The sequence below is a fragment of the Artemia franciscana genome, chromosome 17, assembly GCF_032884065.1.
Source record: "Artemia franciscana chromosome 17, ASM3288406v1, whole genome shotgun sequence".
Taxonomy (NCBI): Eukaryota; Metazoa; Arthropoda; class Branchiopoda; order Anostraca; family Artemiidae; genus Artemia; species Artemia franciscana.
Window position 1 is genome coordinate 19,678,217 of NC_088879.1, and position 22,756 is coordinate 19,700,972.

The 22,756-nt window shown below is 33.2% G+C and overlaps 1 protein-coding gene across 1 annotated transcript; it reads right to left on the reverse strand.

Moving 5' to 3' along the window:
- Positions 1 to 639: 639 nt before the first annotated feature.
- LOC136037968 (T-complex protein 1 subunit gamma-like) lies at positions 640 to 16,905 on the reverse strand. The gene is made up of 5 exons (XM_065720855.1): positions 16,736 to 16,905; positions 11,354 to 11,656; positions 7,441 to 7,638; positions 5,471 to 5,740; positions 640 to 841 (listed from the first exon to the last, which is right to left on the reverse strand). The coding sequence occupies exons 1-5, from the start codon at positions 16,838 to 16,840 to the stop codon at positions 716 to 718; spliced, it is 1,002 nt and encodes a 333-aa protein (XP_065576927.1). The 5' UTR covers positions 16,841 to 16,905; the 3' UTR covers positions 640 to 715.
- Between the last annotated feature and the right edge of the window lie 5,851 nt (positions 16,906 to 22,756).

Consider the following 22,756-nt stretch of genomic DNA (forward strand, 5'->3'; position numbering starts at 1 on the left):
CTTAGGATGTAATATTATGCCAGCTATCGAATCTATGGTATGTCAAGGGGCCAGATTCGCAAAAGCAACACCGCAAAAAATTTTAAACTGACTTTTATTGCTAATTGGCATTTTAATATAGTTTCCATTAGTCTGGCGGGTGCAGTTGCATAATTTGTTGGTATTTGCTTCCATGCTTGATTATAAAGAAAATTCTTGAGCATATTTGAAACGCATGAATCAAAATACATAATCTAGAGCATGCTTAGATCAAGAAAGAATGGTTGATGCAAAAATACTCGCTTTCATGTAAAAATAATGATTAATTTTTTAAATAGTAAACATGCATAAAAATAAATATGAAGATAAAAAATCTTTTAAAGATAAAACAAAAATATATCGATGCTATGTATTTTGCATTAACTAATAATTATGATTCACTTACTTGAATATTTTCTAAGCACTGCTAATGTACATGAAACCGAGCAGATGTGTGCACTCTCCGTGTAAGCTCAAAAAATGGATAGAAACCTAACGACGTCTGCGAAAAAAAAAAGCTGGATAAAGACTTATAACAACAAGCAGCTTATGAATATATATTGCAAACCCAACCTAACAAAATTAGTCGGTAATAAACCTACATTTTCAGAAAAGAGATACTTCTTCATAGGAAAGCAAGATGTTTTAATTAGTGTGTGTTGACATAGAGCCAGCAATGTGTACAAAATGTTCAAAATTACTCTCTCATAGATTCTTCAGTAGGTTCAGCAGGGGCAGTCTGGGTTTGGTTCGGTCCGTCAAGGTCAGATATCTTCTTTGTTCCTGAGACTATATCATCAATCCTTAGAAGAAGAATTGCAGTCTGAAATAATTCCAAAAAAATTTATTTACGCCTATACATACATAAAGGTGGTGGGGGATCACTTCAACCTAAAGGTCAGACTTTAAGCACCTATACTATTATTAATTTATCATCATTTTTCATAATGAATCTGGACAGTGGGAATGAACTTTCTTGTTTAAAATACAGTCACTTGAGCAAGTATATTCCAAACCAACTATTAAACACGTCCACTGGGTGAACGTGGTTAATAGTAAAACTCAATAGTTTAAATAATAGTTTAATAGTTAAATAGTTTAAAGCTTAGTAATCTTCCCCTGGATACGAACTGTGTCATCAATATACTTTATTTACTATCAATACTTTTCACCGAGGCTTTGATTTGGTATTTACATCTGAGTATATAAAAACAAGATAAAGCCTTCAATTTTCCTTTTCTGGAGCCCAGCCAAGGGGGTACTATACTTTTAGAGCTATCATTCCCTATTAGTATTCTTTCTGCATTATTATGAACATTGGTTTCGCTGCCAAAGATGTAGTTTTTGTGAAAAATTGCAACCTAATTTAATCCAAGTTTTTCCCAAGTTTTTACGATCTGGTCGAGGACAGTTTTTATAAATGTAGCCCCTGAGCATAATTTCGATGAAAAAACAGAAAGTATTTGAAGAAAGCTTCAATAAATTTTTTTTTACGTAGTAGATTAACACTTAGGTAGCATGTGGTTCCTTAAAATGCTTTTGAAATGCTCAGAAAAACTTAAAAAGGATCTTTTTATCTAGGATCTTTTTACAAGATTTTTACAATATCTAGGATCTTTTTACAAGAGAGGAAAAGAAAAAGAAAGAGAAAAAGAAAGAGAGAAAGAGAGAGAGAGAGAGAGAGAGAGAGAGAGAGAAAGAGAAAGAAAGAAAGAGAGAGAGAGAGAGAGAGAGAGAGAGAGAGAGAGAGAGAGAAGAGAGAGAGAGAGAGAGAGAGAGAAATGTTTTTCCTTTATTTTTACGACCAATTTACAAGTTGGAGAAATATTCTGAGAATAGGAGTGGGTTCAAAACAAATAGTTCCACCCTCACCTATGGCCCTCCTTTTTAACACCGTGCATGTACTCAATTATCATCATACCGGCTAACAAGTTTTTTTTTAATTAATAACTAAAATGCCTTATGATCCGTAGGCAGTTTTTCAGGTAATTAAAGTTTTTCCTTGTCTTCCCCTTTGGACCAAGAACACCAACATCGGTAAGAAATACAAATATTTCATGCAACACGTAATCTTTTTGTTTTCAGTATATGATCTTTCAATTTTCCCTGAATTTACCTGAATTTTCTTTAATTAATTTCACAGAATTATTGCATTTTACATTTGTAATGTTGTATTTTTGTTCATGGACTTGTAAGCACTTTGTTTTCTTGGCAAAGAGAATATAAATAAATAAAAAAAAAGGTGTTCCAATGTTAATAGATTAATCTCGCATTAGTGAATAGTACCAGTGAACCGGGCTTCGCTCGGTGAATTGAATCAGTTGTTGCATTAGATTAACGACTCTTCTTGACTCCAAAGGCACGTCAGCCCAGTTATGTGTTGCAGCAGCTGGGTTCAAACTCTGGGTCTCGTATTACCAAGCTGTGATCAAACCCACTGCGGCACCACAGGACATCTTCTTCGTTGACTTTGGACGTTTCAGAATTTCAAAATGATTTGCCAACAATACGCTACCTATCCTGTGGAAAAGCCAGCTTATCATTCTTACACATCCGTTCAAAAACGATAGAAACAATTTTTGGTTGGTCTAGGTCTTCAGTGTAAAAGCCCAGCTTTAAAACGGCTTACCTTCGGGTTAAAACTGGTTCAGCTGGGTTCAAATTCAGGGTCACACATTACCAAGCTGAGATCTAACCCACACCGCTTTTGAAATGAATAACATGACAAAGATAAGTTTGTCGGAGACCAATCTATATATATAAAAATAAGTTGTCTGTGGATGGATGGATGGATGTGTCAGGTGACGTCACCTGAAAAAACTGGATCAGGTGACGTCAAAACTGAAAAAACTAAAAAAAGGCAAAAACTACAAAAAAAACTAAAAACTAATAAAAAAAATAAAAAAGCTAAAAAACTAAAAAAACTATAAAGGTAAAAACCAATAAAAAACTAAAAAAAAAACTGAAAAAACTAAAAAAAGGCAAAAACTACAAAAAAACTAAAAACTAATAAAAAAAGTAAAAAAGCTAAAAAACTAAAAAAACTAAAAAAAGGTAAAAAACTAAAAAAAATAAAAAATAAAAAAAACTAAAAAAAAGGAAAAAACTGAAAAATAAGCTAAAATAAAGGTAAAAACCAATAAAAAACTAAAAAAAAAAAGGAAAAAACTAATAAATGACGACACCCAAAGAGAAAAAAAAGGCAAAAACTACAAAAAAAACTAAAAACTAATAAAAAAAATAAAAAAGCTAAAAAACTAAAAAAACTAAAAAAAGGCAAAAACTACAAAAAAAACTAAAAACTAATAAAAAAGCTAAAAAACTAAAAAAACTAAAAAAAAGGCAAAAACTACAAAAAAACTAAAAACTAATAAAAAAAATAAAAAAGCTAAAAAACTAAAAAAAAACTAAAAAAACTAAAAAAAGGTAAAAAACTAAAAAAACTAAAAACTAAAAAAAACTAAAAAAGGTAAAAACTAAAAGAACTAAAAAAGAAAAAAATAAATGACGACACTCAAAGAGAAAGCGACCAGGACAAAAGGAATGTTCGATTAGCAATCAACAAAGCACCGGGACACAGGGAGTATAAATGACGACCCGGGGGAAACAGGGGGATATAAATGACGACCGGGACAAAAAAACTAAAAAGAAAAAAAAACTAAAAACTAATAAAAAAACTAAAAAATCTAAAAATCTAAATAAGCTAAAAAAGAAAAAAAAAGGAAAAAAATAAAGGAGAAAAACAAAACTAAAAAACGAATGTATATACAGACCGGGACACCGGGATACAAATGACGACCGGGACCCGGGACACAGGGAATATAAATGACGACCGGGACACAGGGACACAACTCCGGTACACCGGGATAAAGAATGTTGTATATTCGCAAGTTTTACGTAGTTAAAACCATATATATATATCTATCTATATTCACAGGTGGGACATAGGGACACAACTACAATGGCGCGTAACTATTATGGCGCGTAACGACTTACGCGCGCGGGGGGGCTTGGGGGGGGCGCGAAGCGCCCCCACCAACTAGGTGTTGGGGTGGCGCGAAGCGCCACCCCAACAGCTAGTAATTTTTATAAGATGGGATTCAAACATTTTGCCATATACATTGGACTATACAACTAATTTTTTTATAGGGAAATATTTTATTTCTACGTTCACTGTCCCGCCAAAGGATAATTTCTGATATATATCGTTGATCTCAAACTTAAACATTAAACCTAACATTTGCACACATAAAAGTGGGCAGTATAATACATTTGAATTTAACTAAAAAAAACTCAACAACAAAGAATAAAAAAAAAATACGGTCTGGTAAAGAAAAAAAACAGCAAAGAAGTAAAAAAAAAAATTCCGTCTAGCAGAGAAAAAACAACAAAAAAGAAGTAAAAAAACCGGTCTGGTAGAGAAAAAACAACAACACAAACAAAGGTGTAAAACCACGTCTCTAGCTGAGGGTGAAATCCGACTTTCAAGAATTTTTCGCGACTTGTTTATAGTATGAAATTTGAAGATACTGTTTTTTTTTCTTTGGCAAGTGCTCAAAGGCAGAGTTTACAAACAATGATTCAAACAAAGATAACTCCTTGAAATAGTTCTAAAAGGGGAGAAAATTTCCTTATTACCTTAAAAAAGTTACCAAGAGGGTTAAGGTTTGAAAACGGTGTTTTTTTTTGTTTTTTTTTTTTTTGAAAAAATAATTTTCTCCAGATTTTACAAATTGATTTAAAGCGTTTCATTTTTCTTAAGTAGTAAATGAAAGTTATATAATTTCGAATATACAACAATTTAGCTGTTAATTATAGACGATTAGCTGTCTGCAATGACACTCCAATTCAATTTCGGCCGCGATAAAAGAATTAAGAAATGGGACGTTTTTCCCTAATTTTTGGAAAAACTAGAGAAAAATACAACCAAAACCTTGATTACAAACCTACTATTTGATTATAAATCCATTTTGTTAAAATTTCTATAATACACAATATTGATTATTCACGATCCAGAGGGATAAAAAAATTAGATTATGTTTACCATGGTTAATTTACACCGCTTTCGTAATAGAATATAAAAAGGCCTAACATGGGGAAATCGATTTCATTTTTTTCTTATCCAAACAGATCTTTAAAAATCAATTCCTTTGGATTACACAACTCTAACAAAACATAATTGTAATCAAATGGTAAGTTTATAACCAATATAATCCTTTTGTATAGTTATAAATAAATATAGAAAATACATATAATTTTACAAAGGTCTATAAAGGGCTTGAATTGAAATCCCGAGTAAAGCGATTATTATATTCGGAAAGAGAATAAAAAAAGTATTAAATTCACCTAATTTGTAGGTCAGTAATGGAAAGATTTTCCCCTTTATCAGCCCAATTCAAAGGCCTTGCGCTGAAGTTAATTCTTTTTTCGTAAAAGGGATAACAAAACTTACTTCAACAGCTGTTTTGAAAACTTGAAGCTTGACAGCAAGAGGATCCCAAATTTTCAACTCATTCATATTAACGATTTCCCCCGTTTCACTGTTGATACCCATCGATGTTTCGCCGTTGGCATGACGAGCTCTCAAAGCTGTGAGCACCCGAATTACCTGAGCCCCACAATTTTGAGCCAATGTGCAGGGAATGATCTCCAAGGCCTGAGCTACGGCACGATAAGGCCATTGCATAACACCTGCTACACTCTTAGACTTTTCTGTCAAAGCCTAAAATAAAACAACGAAAATAATAAAAGTCACACACATAAATCAAAATATTTTTCTTTTCGCTTCCTGGGCATACTTTACGTCATTTTACACCTGAAAACGGTGACTTTCCAGAACTTTTATTTTGATTGTTTCAAAACTAAGAAGTTTTTAAGACAGTGTCACATTTCTATCAGTGTTGTCACATTAAGTATTGAACATATTTTAAATTGTTTTATTCATTCCAAGTAAAGTTTATATTCAAATTGAGTAAACTATCTCTCATTTACATTGAATCAAATAAAAGTATATTCGACGCCATATTTCTCGCCTTCAAATCAAACTCAGAAAGCAAATCACAAAAACAATACCGATTTCCAATTGGCTAATTAGGCCAATCACATTGGTATACTCAAGGTGTTAGATTTCAAATTTGACCTATATTGGTGGATTAGTTTTAACTGATCAGTCATTGGCCGTTGCTGTCTTACGTCAAATAAATTGCGTTACAGAATAAATAGCATTAATATAAGTAATAATAATATAATAATAATAATGATTATCGTTCAAGTGGATCATACCCAAGCTTCACTATGGCCACAAATAGCAATGGAAAAGACAAGATCCTTAGATGTTCTTCGGTTACATCGATGCTCATTTCCATTAAGCATCATCTTGACTGAAATCATTCACCTTGCCAGCAGCATTTTTTGTAGATGGATCATTTTTGGATGGCCGTTACGATTGGACAGCCTTCAAAAATTTCGAAGGCTATGACTGGCTGCTCAGTCAAAGTCGGCTCTGCTACTGGCAGGGAGGATGATGTCAATTAAAGCGAAGCTTTACAGAAATGAAAAATTGAAATAAATATTTATTCACGAACACTTTCTAAATGTTTATTTACAAGTAAATAGTGTTTTCTTTGTACCAGTTATCACACCAGCAGTTAAAATTGAATAAGACAGATTGCATCAAGGTTTTCATCAAATTTTTAAACATATTTGACATATGTTCCACTGCCACTGCATATGTTCAGTTGCAACTGCTACTCCGAAGGGTCGTATCTTACCTGTTCACTCCTTCCTTAGAAATTTCCAGTAATTATTTGCAAAGCAGCTCTCATAGGATTAATCAGGAGGATAAGGTAGATCCCAGGAACCAAAGTATTATTAAACTTGCCTTACCCTTTTGATCCGCCCTTACAATACAGCTGAACAAATGAGTTTCGGGAATTATTTTAGGAGCTTAAAAATGCCAAATACGAAATTTAGGCGCAACAATACGAATACGTGAAAAAGTAAAAAAAAAAACTCTAGCTCGCAGCCTATCATACATTACTTAAAAAAAAGAAAAAAAAAAACACATTGAAAACGTATTCTCCAGCTTTATACTATGATTGTGCAGGTTATGTCGTTTTTTTTAATCCTTTAAGACCAAATTCTTGTAAAAACTTCCATAAAACCAGATTTTCGATCTTCGGTAAAATAGTGAAAATACAAGAAACGCCCTTTCATTTTAACATGATACTATCACCCTTGCTTCGGACAATTTTTCTTCTTTTTTTTCTTTGGGAGGAGGGGTAGGAGAGCCAAAGTTAAATAACCAAATATTTCCTGCATTGTTACGAATTAAACTATGAAAATTTTATTGGAAAATTTTTTAAAGCCAGCTCAGATGCCGATCATTATATTTAAAGGTATTACAACATGGACATAACTTACCTGTGACAACGCCATCTCTGTTGCTCCCCCTCCAGGGCAAAGTCTTGGTTCCAGTAGAACATTTCTGGCTGAATTCATAGCATCTTGTAGATTCCTTTCAACTTCATTGATCAGATCTTTAGTAGGGCCTCGGAGCAGCACAGTACATGCTTTAGGATCCCTGCATTCAGTTATGTAAGCCCAATACTCATCACCAATCTGCAAGCAGAAGAAAAGAAGCATTAATGTTACATACATCCTTCTAAAGTAAAAGAAAAGACAACAAGGGCGCTAACAAAGAGAATGCAGGAAACAACATATCGTCGGTGTTAAGCTTAATAATGACACCTGACATTTCCACACCTCAGAGATAATTTCCAAAATTGTTTTGCTTTGTTTCTTCGAAAGAAATATTAACAGTTTAATCCAAATCAGGAGGATGATGACGACCAAGATCCTCCTAAACGACCAAGAAATCCAAGAGTGGCCAGCCCAAAATAAGCAATCCATTTCTTTAAAGTATTACTTCCAAGTCAAAGAGTCGGGAGAAGGTCTACTTCAAACTTGGGTTGAATAAAGAATTTAAAGAATTTGTTGTTGACCAGGGAAATAGTTCGGATTTAGGAGAGAAAACATTTATTTTTTTGAGAAAGTTTAAGAATTCGGACCGCCACAATTTTTGCTCGATGTGTGCAAGTATGAATCATAATCTTGTGCTGATGTGCGAGTATCGGTTAATTGCGCGGATGTCAGAGAGGAACGCGTGCGTTACTAAACAGTTGCATAAGTTAAAGGCAACATGCTGAAAAAGGCTATTGTTTCTTCGTACATGGGTTAAACATAGGGAATTATGTTTGAGGAGAGAGTTTGCTAACGTTTCTTTAGAAGTCGAATTTTATGATGCTTGTATTTAAAAAATTTTAACTTTTTTTTGGTTTGTAGTATACAGCCCATGTGCTTCTGCAATTAAATTTTGTCTTATTATACATTGCTCTACTGATCCTACCAGTGAAAACAGCATAACAAACCATTTTGTTTCAGAATTACAGAAAATGTCATTTACGAGCTTTAGGTATGGCAGTGCCGATATGATATGATGAAAAATACCCCAGTTCAGCATCTCTTGTTGTTTCTGGGCCCAACAAATGAACTAAAAGAGAAGTTGTATCCCGAATATACATAGTATATATAGAAAACAAACACGCTGAAAATAGGCATACACTCAGAAATTAATTTTTTTCTGGGAGGTTTGAATATTTTTTCAAGATAAACTGAAGTGCCCAAAGAATCAGAAAATTTTGTATTTTGAAATGGGCGACCTCCTTTCCGTATGCTCTTCATTAAAGACACTTATGTACCAACTGAACTATCAACTGAAATAGAAGAGAAGTAGAATTTATCTATTAACTATAATGGCTTTAAGCAAAAATTAACAATTCAAAAAAATAAATTAAATAATACAAAGAGCTGTAAAAAAAAAAAAAATCAAATGCAGCAGCTACTATTTCCAGGTCAAAACAATAAAATATTTCCTTAATTATCACAATAAACAAACACCATTGAGCTTTACAGAGACTTTGGTACTTTTATGACAGTACCGCCAGTGAAATAAAACAGCCAACAAAAGTAAAAAAAGACAATTTTTGTTGTAATAAGAATTAATTTTCGTAATATCTATTCCCACAGTGTTTTTTCAAGACCAAATTTACTATTGCCAATTTATCATAGCATTCTTAAACCTTTCCTGAAAACTCAAGGGTGGGAAAACTGAATCAATTTTTGTGAAGCTAAGTACGACTGTATTTATTCCAAACGACAGTATTTTTAGGCCAGAATTTGACCGGGAATGTTTCTAGATCAGCACTCATTTCGAGTATGTCACATTGACATATTTCACCTTGAGAGTTCGACTTAGTAACACCGAATCCTTTTTATACTGCAATAATTGAAAAACTGGCCTTAAAGTTTGAAGAGGTCCTCAGGACTTCCCCAAGATACTGGGATCTAAGTCCTGAGCATAGAATGTTCAGAGTAGTACATACCCTTAAAACTATGTTAAGAAGATAAATCATTATTTGTATACTTACTCTTGATGTGACCTACTAAATTTTCTGCTTCGAGTACCACTTCCAGATTTTTCTTTTTAGAATTTCCTTAACTTTTTATTAGATAAATTTGATTTTATTAGGTTCATTAGGTAAATTGAATATTATTATACCCAAATAACTCTACCTTTCCGTTTGGCATAGCCATCATGTCCTTCAAGCACCTACACTTTTGAATCGCAGGAACATAACGAAGACTGAGATGGCTGGGCCATCCCTTCAGAAAAATTTTTATTTTTCAAGTATTTGGTGTATACATCATTGACACTTCCGAGAAAGTTTTTTTTTTTCACACAAATAGTAAGTTAGGTTGGTTTTGCTAAGTTTATAACTAATAAAAAAATAAGTTGATTTTGTGAAGTCAAAAGGCAATTTATGTTTGGGAAATCGTGAAAATCATAATTGTCTCCAAAAAAGACTAAAGACAATAAGTTCTCTCAAGCAAGACGATCAAGCCAAATTGCCGTCAATTCCGGGCCACGTGCTTGATTGGAAGCAAAATTATCTAAAGTATCCCAAGAAAATTCGTAATAAAAACTTTTAATTTCTGTCTAAAAACAAAGCCAAAATTGTTCATATTTTTTTTCTGTCAAATTTGATCCAAAACAGAAGCGAACCAAATATTCACCCATATGACCACCCTTTCAATGTGAAGTACGCCGGGGAAAATATACATAGAAGCCCTATCACTCACTTGATTCTAGCAAATTTCTAACATAAGTAACATTCGTTAATGTTTGCAAAAGGATGTTTTCGTCGTCTAATGTCATAAACAATTTGGAGGGAATAGAGGATGTTTGAGTGAAAAAAAATAAGAAGAGGTTCTTATGGGAAGAGGAGATAAAAAAAAACATTTATTCAATTAATTTAATTAATTAATCTTTATTTAACTAATTTGTCAATTATTTAATAGTCTTTTTATTAAATAATTCTATGTAATTTATTTTATTGGTTGGTTTTGCTAAGTTTATAACTAATAAAAAAATCAGTTGGTTTTGTGAAGTTGAAAGCAAATTTATGTTTGGAAAAGGGGACCAAATCGTAAAAATCATAGTTGTCTCCAAGAAAGACTAAAGACAATAAGTTCTCTCAAGCAAGACGATCAAGCCAAATTGCCGTCAATTCCGGGGCACATGCTTGATTGGACGCAACATTCTCTAAAGTCTTCCTAGAAAATTCGTAATAAAAACTTTTAATTTCTATCTAAAAACAAAGCCAAAATTCTTTATGCTTTTTTTCAAATCTGATCCAAAACAGAAGCAAACCAAATATTCACCCATATGAGCACCATTTTTTCGTCAAACGACGAGCCTTTTTGTCCAACTGTCAGGCGACAAAAATCCGATTCCTGTTAGAGCTACAACTTTATTTCAAGACACAGACGCATACAGAAAGAAAGATTAATTAAATGAATATCCCTTAGATACATTTTGATAAAAATTAATTACATAGATAAAATTATTTAATAAAAAGACTTAAATAATTAACAAATTCTTTAAATAAAGATAAATTAATTACATAAATGCATAATTTTTCACTCAAACATCCTCCATTCCCTCCAAAATTGCTTATGACATTAGACGACGAAAACATCATTTTGCAAACATTAACGAATGTTACTTCTGTAACATTTCACCACTTCAAGAGTTGAAAGTGATTGGAATAAAGAAAAATTAAGTTTTCCACACACAAAAACAAACTATATTTTGGTGTCAGTTACACAATATATATGATGTAATTACGTGTATATGAAGTAATTACATTCTGTTAATTCCTAGTAGAAATAGTAATTTGCTCTTTGATACATTGCAGCTACATAAAGAAAGTACCTTTTTAACTTCAAAGAGGCCGCAACCACTTCCAATATCTGATTCCTTTATTTCATCCGGTCTATTAACAATAGTTGCACCACAAGCCCTAGCTAGACGGTTATTATCCGACTTTTTGACACGTCGCATAGCAGTGATACCAGCCTTAAGGAGGTAATGAGAGGCCAAATCTGATATACCCTTTTCTGTGATGATAAGATCGGGCTTCATCCTAATTATATCGTCACATATTTTCTTGATATATTCTTCTTCAAGTTCAAGAATACGGGTAAAATCCATATCTTGACTAATTTCAATGTTTGTCTGAAAAAAAAACAATAGTTATCAAAACTGAGCACAAAAATAGCCACATATGATTCTTCCTAACAATGTTGTAAGTTCTTTCCTTATTAGTATTCTCTAAGTGACTGTAGGTAATCTAAAGGTACATAGCATGAAAACATAGCAAACATTACAATTTTTCCCATATTTGTTTTTCCTATAACCCTATACAACTGGCTTTGGAATCACTAGGTCTCACAGGCAAGAAAAATTTTGTTTCTTTTTAATTGTTTTTGTTTCTTATTATTTTGAATGAACTTGAAATCTAAAACCTTAAGACAATATAGATAAAACGTAACAAATTGTATCAGATTATGGAGGGTTTCTCCACGACCAAATTGATAGCAACAATCAATTGGATTTTGTTTTTCCTATAAGCCTATACAACTGGCTTTGGATTCACTAGGTCTCACAGGCAAGAAAAATTTTGTTTCTTTTTAATTGTTTTTGTTTCTTCTTATTGTGAAAGAACTTGAAATCTAAAACCTTAAGACAATATAGATAAAACGTAACAAATTGTATCAGATTATGGAGGGTTTCTCCACGACCAAATTGATAGCAACAATCAATTGGATTTTGTTTTTCCTATAAGCCTATACAACTGGCTTTGGATTCACTAGGCCTCACAGGCAAGAAAATTTTTTTTTCTTTTTAATTGTTTTTTTTTTCTTCTTATTGTGAAAGAACTTGAAATCTAAAACTTTAAGACAATATAGATAAAACGTAACAAATTGTATCAGATTATGGAGGGTTTCTCCAAGACCAAATTGATAGCAACAATCAATTGAATTTTGCAATCCCTAGAGGAGGCAGGACTTAACCAAAATCAACATATATAATGGTGTATTCATTGTGGTTCCATCGTAGATCCCTGTAAATTCTATGCATTTACCAATCACAACATTTTTTCACTGTCATACTTAAACGTTGTTTCTAACATTTGTTATAGTTTTTATACTATTTGATAAGATGTTTTCAAAGGCAGAGTAAGTAGGACAATTCGCATTCACTCACAAGTTCATACTCCTGATCTACTCATACCACACCTTAGCAGTAGTAAGAAAGAAAAACGATTCGTAGCTTCTCCTTGATCCTCTGGGTACTTCTATAGAGAACCTAACTGTTACAACTAACAGCAAAAAGGAGCACCACACTACCTGAGACCAACACACCTCCAAAGACTCATCTTAGATCTCATTCTATTCAAATCGTCCTCCTTTACCCCCCCCCTCAAGAAGGTCCGATTTTCTTTACCCAAAACAATCCATTAATAATTCCTCGGGAAAGTATGGAATCAGTCCCCTTTGTCGTCCAAAATACCCACATTTCGGAGCCATACCTGACTACTGTTATTTCTGTAGCTTCCAATATTCTAATCTTGGTTCGCAAACTTGTCACTCACGTAACCCTGTCAATTTTTTTCAACTGTGAAAAACATCTTGAGCCTCAACTATTCCACTTTTTACATCTTCACTTCATCCACCATCTTTACCTATAATACTGCCAAGGTAACTGAAGCTGTCCACTTGATCAATCTTTTCGTTGCCCGACAACACCTTTTCACCTTCATTTGTTCCCAGTCTAAGCAACTGGATTTTGTTGCTTCTAATTTTAATTCAATGGGGATTTTCTTTTTTTTTATTAAAATGGAATAGTTGTGGGCATCAAGTCATTGCTAATTGTAGAAAAAGTCAAGACAGATAGACAGATAAGTTCCCAGTCTAAACAACTTGGTCTTCTAAACATTAATTTTTAAATGATTTTTTTTTTACCCTTAACTCTTCAAACCTACAAAAAATCTTTCACTGCTAACGTTGGTATCTAGGTTGGTCAAATTATCATTACAAAATATGTATAAGGCAGGCACGTACGCAGGATTTTTTTTTCGGGGGGGGGCAAAACCTTCAAAACAGCAGATATAAAGAAGCACCTTTTTTTATTTAGTAATGCGAAAAGCACGTATATCGGAAAATACAGACTAACTTTAATATGTAGTATTGTAGCGGATGGGGGGGGGGAAGAAGACTGAAGCCTCAAAAGTACGTTTTAGGCTCGGGTTAGGTTCATAGCGATTTAGAAAAAGTGATTAATCTATTATATCCCACCGAAAGGGAAATTTTAGGGTTAACAGTGCAATATGGATGCTGTGGGGGCTAGTTCTTTTATTGCAAAAACGTAGATTTTAATTAAAAATGACAGTTTCCAAAATTGATCCATTAAAAGCTGTACTTTATCCTAAAAAGGGGGGGGGATAAAAGCCCTAACATCAAGGATTATTCTATTTTTCTGTGGAAAACAAACTCTCTTTACAAAAAAAAAAATAACAGCACAATTGCTAATTACTTCAAAGAGGGTAAAAATTTAGACAGAAAATGGGTTAATAATTGGACAGTGACTTGACCGGATAATGGCATGCTGTAAAATCCCCCAAAAAAGGCTTCACACATGTATCTAGATTCTTAATAAATGTCCTACTTTTGCCAGAAATCCCAAGAAACCATGGGGAAATTTAACATTTCACAAAGTTTCGGGGGGGGGGGGGGGGGCGGGCCCGAGCCCCCCCCCCCCCCTGCGTATGTGCCAGGTATAAGGTGATATAAGTAGAAGGTGAGTTTACAACCCCATTTGCCTTCAGGATCTCCCGTAGATTTTGCGGTGTTCCTTAAGACAAAATCCATCAGAGCGACCCATATAAATGGAAATAGAACACAACCCTATTTAATTTCGGGTTCAATACAAAACCAGCTACTTGAGGGACTAATGAGCCTCTGAAAACTAAGTTAGCTATAAATCATGATGATACATAACAATACAAGTTCTCAATGACTTTATAATTAACAAATTATATCACAATTACTTACTTTCGCTTAAAACAATTATTATTTTCATTAAAGCAGAGCAACATAAGTGTACTTGACCTTGAATATTGCTTCATTGCGCCCAAATCCTTATATAAAAGCTTTGATCTAACAATTTATAATATGACCTTGGATTAAAGCATTTTATAGACCAAAGAACATAAACATATACGATGTTATGACGTACATGACGTCATTTGCAAAAACCAAAATTAAGGCTCTTAACAAATTTTCTCATACTTCTAACCTATCCAGATCGTTTTATTATGAGAGTATGTTCCAAGATACAAATTTTCCCGAAAAAATATGCAGCCGTTTTCGATAGTATATATTCTCGGAACTTCCCTCGAATTCCCTGATCGTAAATTAGATTCTCCGAAATCTCAACGAAAATTAAAATTTGCTACTATTAAAGTACTAAACCTCGTCACTTCTCTTTTTTCGGGATTTTTACTTTATATTTTATTTCTATAATATTTTATTTTTCTGTCATATTCCATTATTTCTTATATATTATTTTTTATATTTACATTTTTACATTGCTTTTTATACAGTCAATTTTATTTTATTACATTTTATATTATATTTAATTTTTTTATTCTTTTTTAAGATTAAATTTTATATTATTGGTTAGTGAAATAGAGGAATTTCTATAAACCTTTCTAGTCAAATTTTACACAGATGGGTACCGTTTTCAGGTTAGAGAGAGGCCGAGATATTTTCTCCGCCTAATTAGGCTACCAATAAGTGTGATTTTTTAACTTAACATGATATTTTTTAGCAATACAGATTTACTTTTATATGCTGGGTAGAATAAAGAGTGTTTTAGCAGCGAAAATAATAAAGGACGCAAGTGCAATTCCTGCAAAAAATTGATTTTCCTTGTCGTTCAAGCCAGGGGACTGTAAGTTTCCTGAGAACGGTTTTCGGCCATGGCGATTTCAATGGTGTACTTTTTGTTTCTATCCGAGACAACTTTTTTAAGGATACTAGGATATTTTTCGAAATCCCCGTTAATTTGTTTTCAAATAACATACGGGCAAAATATAGTAAATCAGGAATGACCCATAGCAAGAGCTTTATGTAAGGGGGAGGGGGTGTGGGTTTAAAGCATTTAATATGTTATTCATGTGTGCGATATTTTGTGTAATTTTGTGAATTAGTTTTATGGTATCATGTACTTTATTATGTTTTCTTTTATCTATCAATTGTTATGTTTTTTCATCGTTAATTGTAATGTACCATGTTTTGTGTATTATTGTCATGTGCTGTTATTTTGCGTCAATTTGAATTGTTTTTGTTTTTTTGCCTTGGCCTACAGCGACTTTTAGTTGCAATGAATCTATATCCGAAATACATCTATCTATGGACCAAGGGTCGTTCCAACACTGGGTTGTGGCTACCACTGCAACTGTAACTTATATAGTGTCCAAGGTTTGAGTTTGAATCTATGTCTACTTTCTACTTCTTAGACTGCTACGAAAAAAAACTCAAACAATCCAGATCGTAGAAAAAACAATCCGCATTAATTATTTCTTGTGGTTCTAAACAACATAAGAAATTAACATCCAATTACTGCGAGCTAAGTCATTTAAATTATTACAGAAAGAGGAGGCATAGAAGTCCCTAAATCCCTTCATCTCGAGACCAGTACGCAGACAAAGAGCTCAAAAAAGTACTGTACTCGTTCACTGTTTTGGCCAAAGGAGTAAATACCATATTACTGGAAGCCAGGGTTCTTCAAATCAAGCCATTAATGGAGAGGGTAGGGAAGAAGAATTTAGCCTCTACTCTCCCGTCATTTGAATAATATATTTGGACCAAACATGCAATACGGGTGCTGACGGGGGTGATAACTAGCTCCATTCTGCAAAAATACTTTAACATACAAGATGACATTTATGAATTTGTTTGCAAAGTGATGGGATATGTGGGAGGTATTCTTTAAGAACAAGCTTTATCCAAGAGCTATCCTGCCAATCAAAGGTCTATAAAGAAAATAGAAAATTAGGATCCGAAAACAGATTTTGTCACTGCCTATAAACCTAGGATGAGTTAAAAACAAACAGATCTTGGTAGCATCCCTGAGTTAAACGTGGTCTATAATACATTTTAATGTAAAATTGAATTATAAAACACCTATAACTGAACTGAAGCCTATGTAATTCTTAAGTTAAAATCGTAGCTTATAATGAAAAATTACCTGGCTTTCTCCTTTTTTATATTCAAGGTTGCAGTCAAGGAGAAGTATTCTAGGATTTTCAATTCTTCGTTTCATCTTATGATGGAGGACATCTTTGTTCAGCATAACTCCGCGTAAAACACGGCTCTCTTCAATTGCTCCACCTGGGACCTGAAAATAAAAACAAATATATAAACAAAGAAAAAAAGAAAATAAAAACAAAGAAAATAAAAGCTAAATTTATGTTTTACCAGTGGGATGAACTAGCTGAAGAGTCGCCGAAGAACAGGCATCCAAAAGAAAAGAAAAAGGTATACTCTTTTGGAGGGCCCTCTTGTGAAAGTAATTTACCCCTACCCCGAAAAAATACAAGTCCCCCCCCCCACACGGAAAAAACTTCATCAATTCAGCTGCATTTACAAGCCATGAGATAAAACAGGGTACGCTTATCGGATTACTAATAAATTTTGTCCCATTTTAATGAGAAGCACTGACTGTTCAGTGCTTCAGGCATACAGAAAAGAAACAAAAAAAGAACGTACTCAGACGGATTATTTGAAAAAAAAGGTTTTGATGGCAAAAGCGCTCGAGAAATTTGGGCTTCAGGTATGTTGGGCTTGGGCTTCATATTATCATGCAATTCGATAAACAGATAGACAAGGTGCCATGGAGGCGCAGTGGATTTGATCTCTGCTTAGCACTACAGAAACCAGAAATCGATCTCGGCTGAGTGATTTACCGTAAGACCCGAAATTTGACCCCAGAGATGAAATTATAAGAAAGTCTCCATAGCAACCCAAAGAAGAAGAGAAAGATATATAGATGGACATTGAACAACAGATTTTAAAAATAAAAGCAAATACGTGATCGCAGGCTATGAGTTACTGATTCTTATAAATTAAATGAAGTAGGATGACATTTTATTTAATGTTATATAGCTTGTGAAAGCACACATGATATAGCGGTGCCTGAGAATTCTATGGAATAAGGTTAATACCCGGCTGTCAAAAGGCTTTCTTCCTCGAGATGACCTTACACGTTTGCAACATCAACTTAACGTAACCATTACTTAACAACGAGAAGTCTTAATACAAAGGTGCAAAGAGAGAAATCATTGTTAGAATACATCGGGTTAAAGAGAAATATTAGCAGAAATAAATGTAACTCAGCAATAAATAATGTAACAAAAAAAGCATTGGTATTTGAGTAATATTTCATTTACAATTAGAATAATAGAAGATAAATTCATTAACTATAAACTTAACAAAACTTTGATTTTTTTAATTAGAAGAAAAGAAGATTGTATTATCTTTATTAGAAAATTTCCGCAATATTAAAGATATCAAGACAGTTAATGAACCTTCTAAGTCAACGGACCGGAGACTTGCTGTGAACCGGATGTTATTATTTTGTTCAGCATAAATAGTTTGTTTTAGTTTTAATACTTTAGTTTCTCCACTGATGATGATGATTGACTGCGTCACCGAAATACCTAGAGCTTTTGTATCTATTTGTTTCACTGTCTAATTTGGAACTCTTATTTGTTTCGTCAGAAAAGAAGCAGAAAAAAATTAGTACTAAGAAGAAAAAAAAACCGCCACAAAATTTATGTTGCGGTGGGAAATTTTAGAAGGCTTTGGATATTTTAACTGATCGTCTGCACACAAAAAGTTTTATGTATGTCAAATTATTTTTGTTTTTTAAGAAGATCAATCCGCCTAAGCCTCATTTTTTTTCTCCAGCAATTGAGCAATGTATGTATTAGTTAAATGGGAATAAATTCTAAACATATCTAAGACACAATCAGTTCATCCAATATTATTCAAAGAGACTTTCAGTACTTTTTATTTGTATTTTCATAGAAACAATCGAATCCCCCTCACATATTGAAATACTCTTTCTTGTTTAATCATTTTCTTTTCTATTTAAAAAATTGATGAAAATTTTTGGCCCTTCCCTTACATTTCCATAAATTGGCAACCCTGTGACACGGTTTTTTAGTAAGCTGGTTTCGGGTAGGTTGATTTTTAAATATGATGAACTGTTATGTACATTAAAATGATGCTGATAGTATCAGTATTTGTAATTGACTGTTCTAGAACAAGAAAATTTTCTATTCTTATACAAGAGTAAATCTAAAAAAATAAATTTGTCAATCAGACTTGAAAACCTCCTAGTTTGATAAATAAAGGGTTTATTTGCAGATTAGCGGCTCGTCTGAAGAAAGAATACTAATACAATGCGAGCACTGGAATTCCTATTTTATGCTTCTTTTTGGTATAATTGATGTTTCTCTGACAATACACCCGTCCCCCCACCCGATAGTCACATATGTAGTCTTAACTAAAATATTTCTTCGCTGTTTTATCATCTCGTGATGCGTCAGGAATTCTTTATTAAAATGGGTTTGCTGGATCCTTGACCAGTAAAACCCCTCTGTCTCTGTGATTTCAATGGTATTCTTGGATAGAATAATACTTTAAAATGCTGATAATAATGGAAGAATACATGATAATGTGATTAAATTTGTGATTAAGATTCAATTTCAAAGAGTAGCAAGAGAGAGCACAGATCATTGATTCATAGTTTGTGGAACATATATATCTACAAAGCTTATTCATTTTATTTGTTCTTTTTTTATTCTTTCTTTCCTTTATTTATATACCCTATTTTAGGATTCTGAAAAAACTGTGTTTCTACTTAAAAGTGCGATCTTGACATAGGTAGAAATTATAAATTGTCTAATAGAGCTTTCCAATACTCTTAAGGGTCTTCTAAATCAAACTAGCCTATATTTTTTCAAGACTAGTTAATGAATTTCTTACTCCTAGGAGAGAATTTTGTGTTTTGGGTGGTTTTGATGTTTTCAACAAGTTTTATTTATGGCAATTTTAAAAATAGGATAATATTTTCTCAAATAAACTACTTTTTCTATTGCTCTACTCAAGAAATAACACAAAACTATGATTTTTGGAATCATTTCGAACTTTACGGTGGCATTATCAAGATGAATTTATACGCAAGTAGTTGCAGTTATAGTCACAGTCTTAAATAGTCGCAGTTACAGCCGCAGTAGTAGTGGTGGCCCTAAAAGTTTGAAGTTAATACCCGTAGCAGTTCCTACGACATTGCAGATAGGCCCATTTTATAGTCTAGATGCGTATATCGTTATTCGATTTAGTTCAGCATTGCCTTCAACATTCCCTGAAGTTTCTCCTTTATACCCTTAGCCTTTTTGACAAACCCAGGATCAAGCATTCCCTCTTTGTAGTAAAGTGGTGTTAGATATAGTAAAGTGGTCGTTTATCTGGTATGGGGTATGGTTTTAAGGTGCCCCTGGTGGAAATAGATAAAGATACTTTTTCTTGTAAAATTGAAGCGAAATATTTCGAATTTTAAAAAGTGCAAAAATACGCTACGTTGTTGCAAAAAGTAAAATTTTGATTAACGAATTTTACTGATTTCGTCAAAGTTGACACTATTTATTAAAACAGTGTTTTTAAAAAGAAACAGTGATTAGTTAACGCTTTATTGCCTATACTCAATACCCCCGTTTTAAATTTCTTCTATGCATATTTACCTCTTCGTTCTGTTTTTCTTGTTACACCCCTGAAAGAACTAGTATTTAATATTTACTCTATCTTTTACGAATATACAAGGTGTATAATTATCCTCATTTCCTACTCTTCATTACTATCATAGTTACTGAGCGATGCCACAAAGTTAGGCGACACGCTAAATGGTTTGACCTATACTAATTGTCACAAAGAGTGCATGACCCCAAAAGATGGTTCAAGACTTTTTTCTTTTTTTTACAATAAAAAGCTTAACTCCTCGCTATAGGGGCCAGAAGTGCAAAGGCAAAAAATTATGCAGAGAACATTAAATATCATATTTTTTATAGATGGTGAATAGATTTTTATTTTATTTTTTATGGCGGGTTGGTTTTTATGACTTACTGTTTTTGTACCAATGTTTCTATGCAATTTTAAGTAATTTCATAAGCAATTTTAGTAATTTCAACAATTTATTCTACGGCCTTTCTGGTTCAGGGGTCATTCTTAAAGAATTGGGATAAAACTTAAGATTTAGTGCAAAGAGCGAGGTATTAACGAGGGGACTAACCCCCTCACATACATAATAAAAATGTAAGAATATAGAAGTTTGTTATGTAAGTTAATTCTTAAGTTACGTATATTTTTTACCAATAAAAAACGTTCGTTAAAAATTATAAGTTCTAGTTGCCTTTTTAAGTAGCCAAAAAATTGGAGGGCAAATAGGCCTCGTTCCCCACCCTTATTTCTCAAAATCGTCTGATCAAAACTAAGAGAAAGCCGTTGAGCCAAAAAAAAAGAATTAATATGCAAATTTCATTTAAATAATTTATGTGCGGCGAGCCAAAATCAAACATGCATTAATTCAAAAACGTTCAGAAATTAAATAAAAAAACTAGCTTTTTTAACGGAAAGTAAGCAGCGACATTAAAACTCAAAACGAACAAAAATTACTCCGTGTACGAAAGGGGCGGTTCCCTTTTCAACGCCCCGCTCTTTACGCTAAAGTTTTTTACTGTTTAACAAAGTAGAATTTAGAGAAATACTTTCCTTTAAAAAAACTAGTTTTTTTATTTTATTCATTAAAGTGACTAGTGCTATGTACTAGAATACCACTGCTGTGGCTAAGGTAGGAAATGAAGTTACTCCCTGGTTTTGTATTAAATCAGGAGTTAAGCGTTGTTGGGTTCTAGTCCCATTTACATGGATCATTTTGATGGACTTTGTCTTTGTTTTAGAACTTACAGCATAACTTACTTTTTTCTTCTTCTTTTTTATAAAATGCGTATATAAACAATGTCAAAAGGTCGTCCTAATCGTATGGTTTGCGCGCTGGTTTTGGAATCTTTAGTTCGAAGGGTGAGGGTTCGATTCCTGGTGTAACTAGTTACTTGGTTTGGGACGGGGGTCATCGACTGGATTCTATAAGCCCAGCCAGAGTTGACCTAGCAATAAAAGGCTACCTGGAGAAATCTGGGGAAGGTAAGCAGGAAGGATGTGCGAAAGCTCAGGATGGCCGGACCCCAAACCCCCATTTTACTTCTTGGCTGAAGATCTTTGAAACGGAGATCAGCACTGCCGGTTTGGCCTTCAAGTGCCACATCCTTCATTAAACGATGTCAAAACTGTTTTTATTTTGTAAAATATTTTCAATGGCCCAGAAATTAAATCCGTGAACTTATGGAAATGAATAGAAGAAAATATAAGAAAGGATATATCCCTTAATAGAAACATGGGGATATACACGCTTAACAGCTTATGTATTACGAAAAAAATGATGTGAAATAGGAGAAATTTTTTCAGCTATTGAGAGAATATTAATGAAAAAAAAGTAAATATTTCATTATGATAATTATGATGGTGATCTGGCTTTGAACGGAAGTACCATATGGCCTGATTGTACTGTTCAATGAACCACTAGGAGCATTTATGTATATTAATGCTTTTTTATATATTTTTTTGTCAGCCTTGGAAGAATCGTTTGATGTGTATGTTTTCTGAAATTTCGGAAGGGTAACTACCTCCCGGGCAGTTACGATGTCGGTAGATTCGAGCATGAGAATTTGAGAGAAATTTTCCAGGGACAGTTTAAATCTAAAATTGAGAGATTAAAATTTGACAATGTGAAAGATGGTTGGAATAATTCTAGAAAAACTATTTGTGAAGTTGCTGATGGTGTCGATAGTGACGGTGTCTGGGAAGAAAGTTAGGACTGCAGCTAGGAATATTAGTGACAAAGCTTTATGGTTGATACAGATGATATTTTACTATTTATTTTGGTTCTACTTTCAAGTGCCTATCGAACAACCTGTTTTATGCCTAAATCATTGCTAATAAGGGAAGTTTCTTCAAAAAGTATTTTATAGCTTAGGTTATCAAAAATTTGACTGCTTAAGAAGGAATCAAAAGAAATATTTGCAGTATTAGAATTTAAAGCTTTAGTTGTGTAATTTGTTTTGCAGTTGTGGGCGTTTTTCTTTCTTTTTTT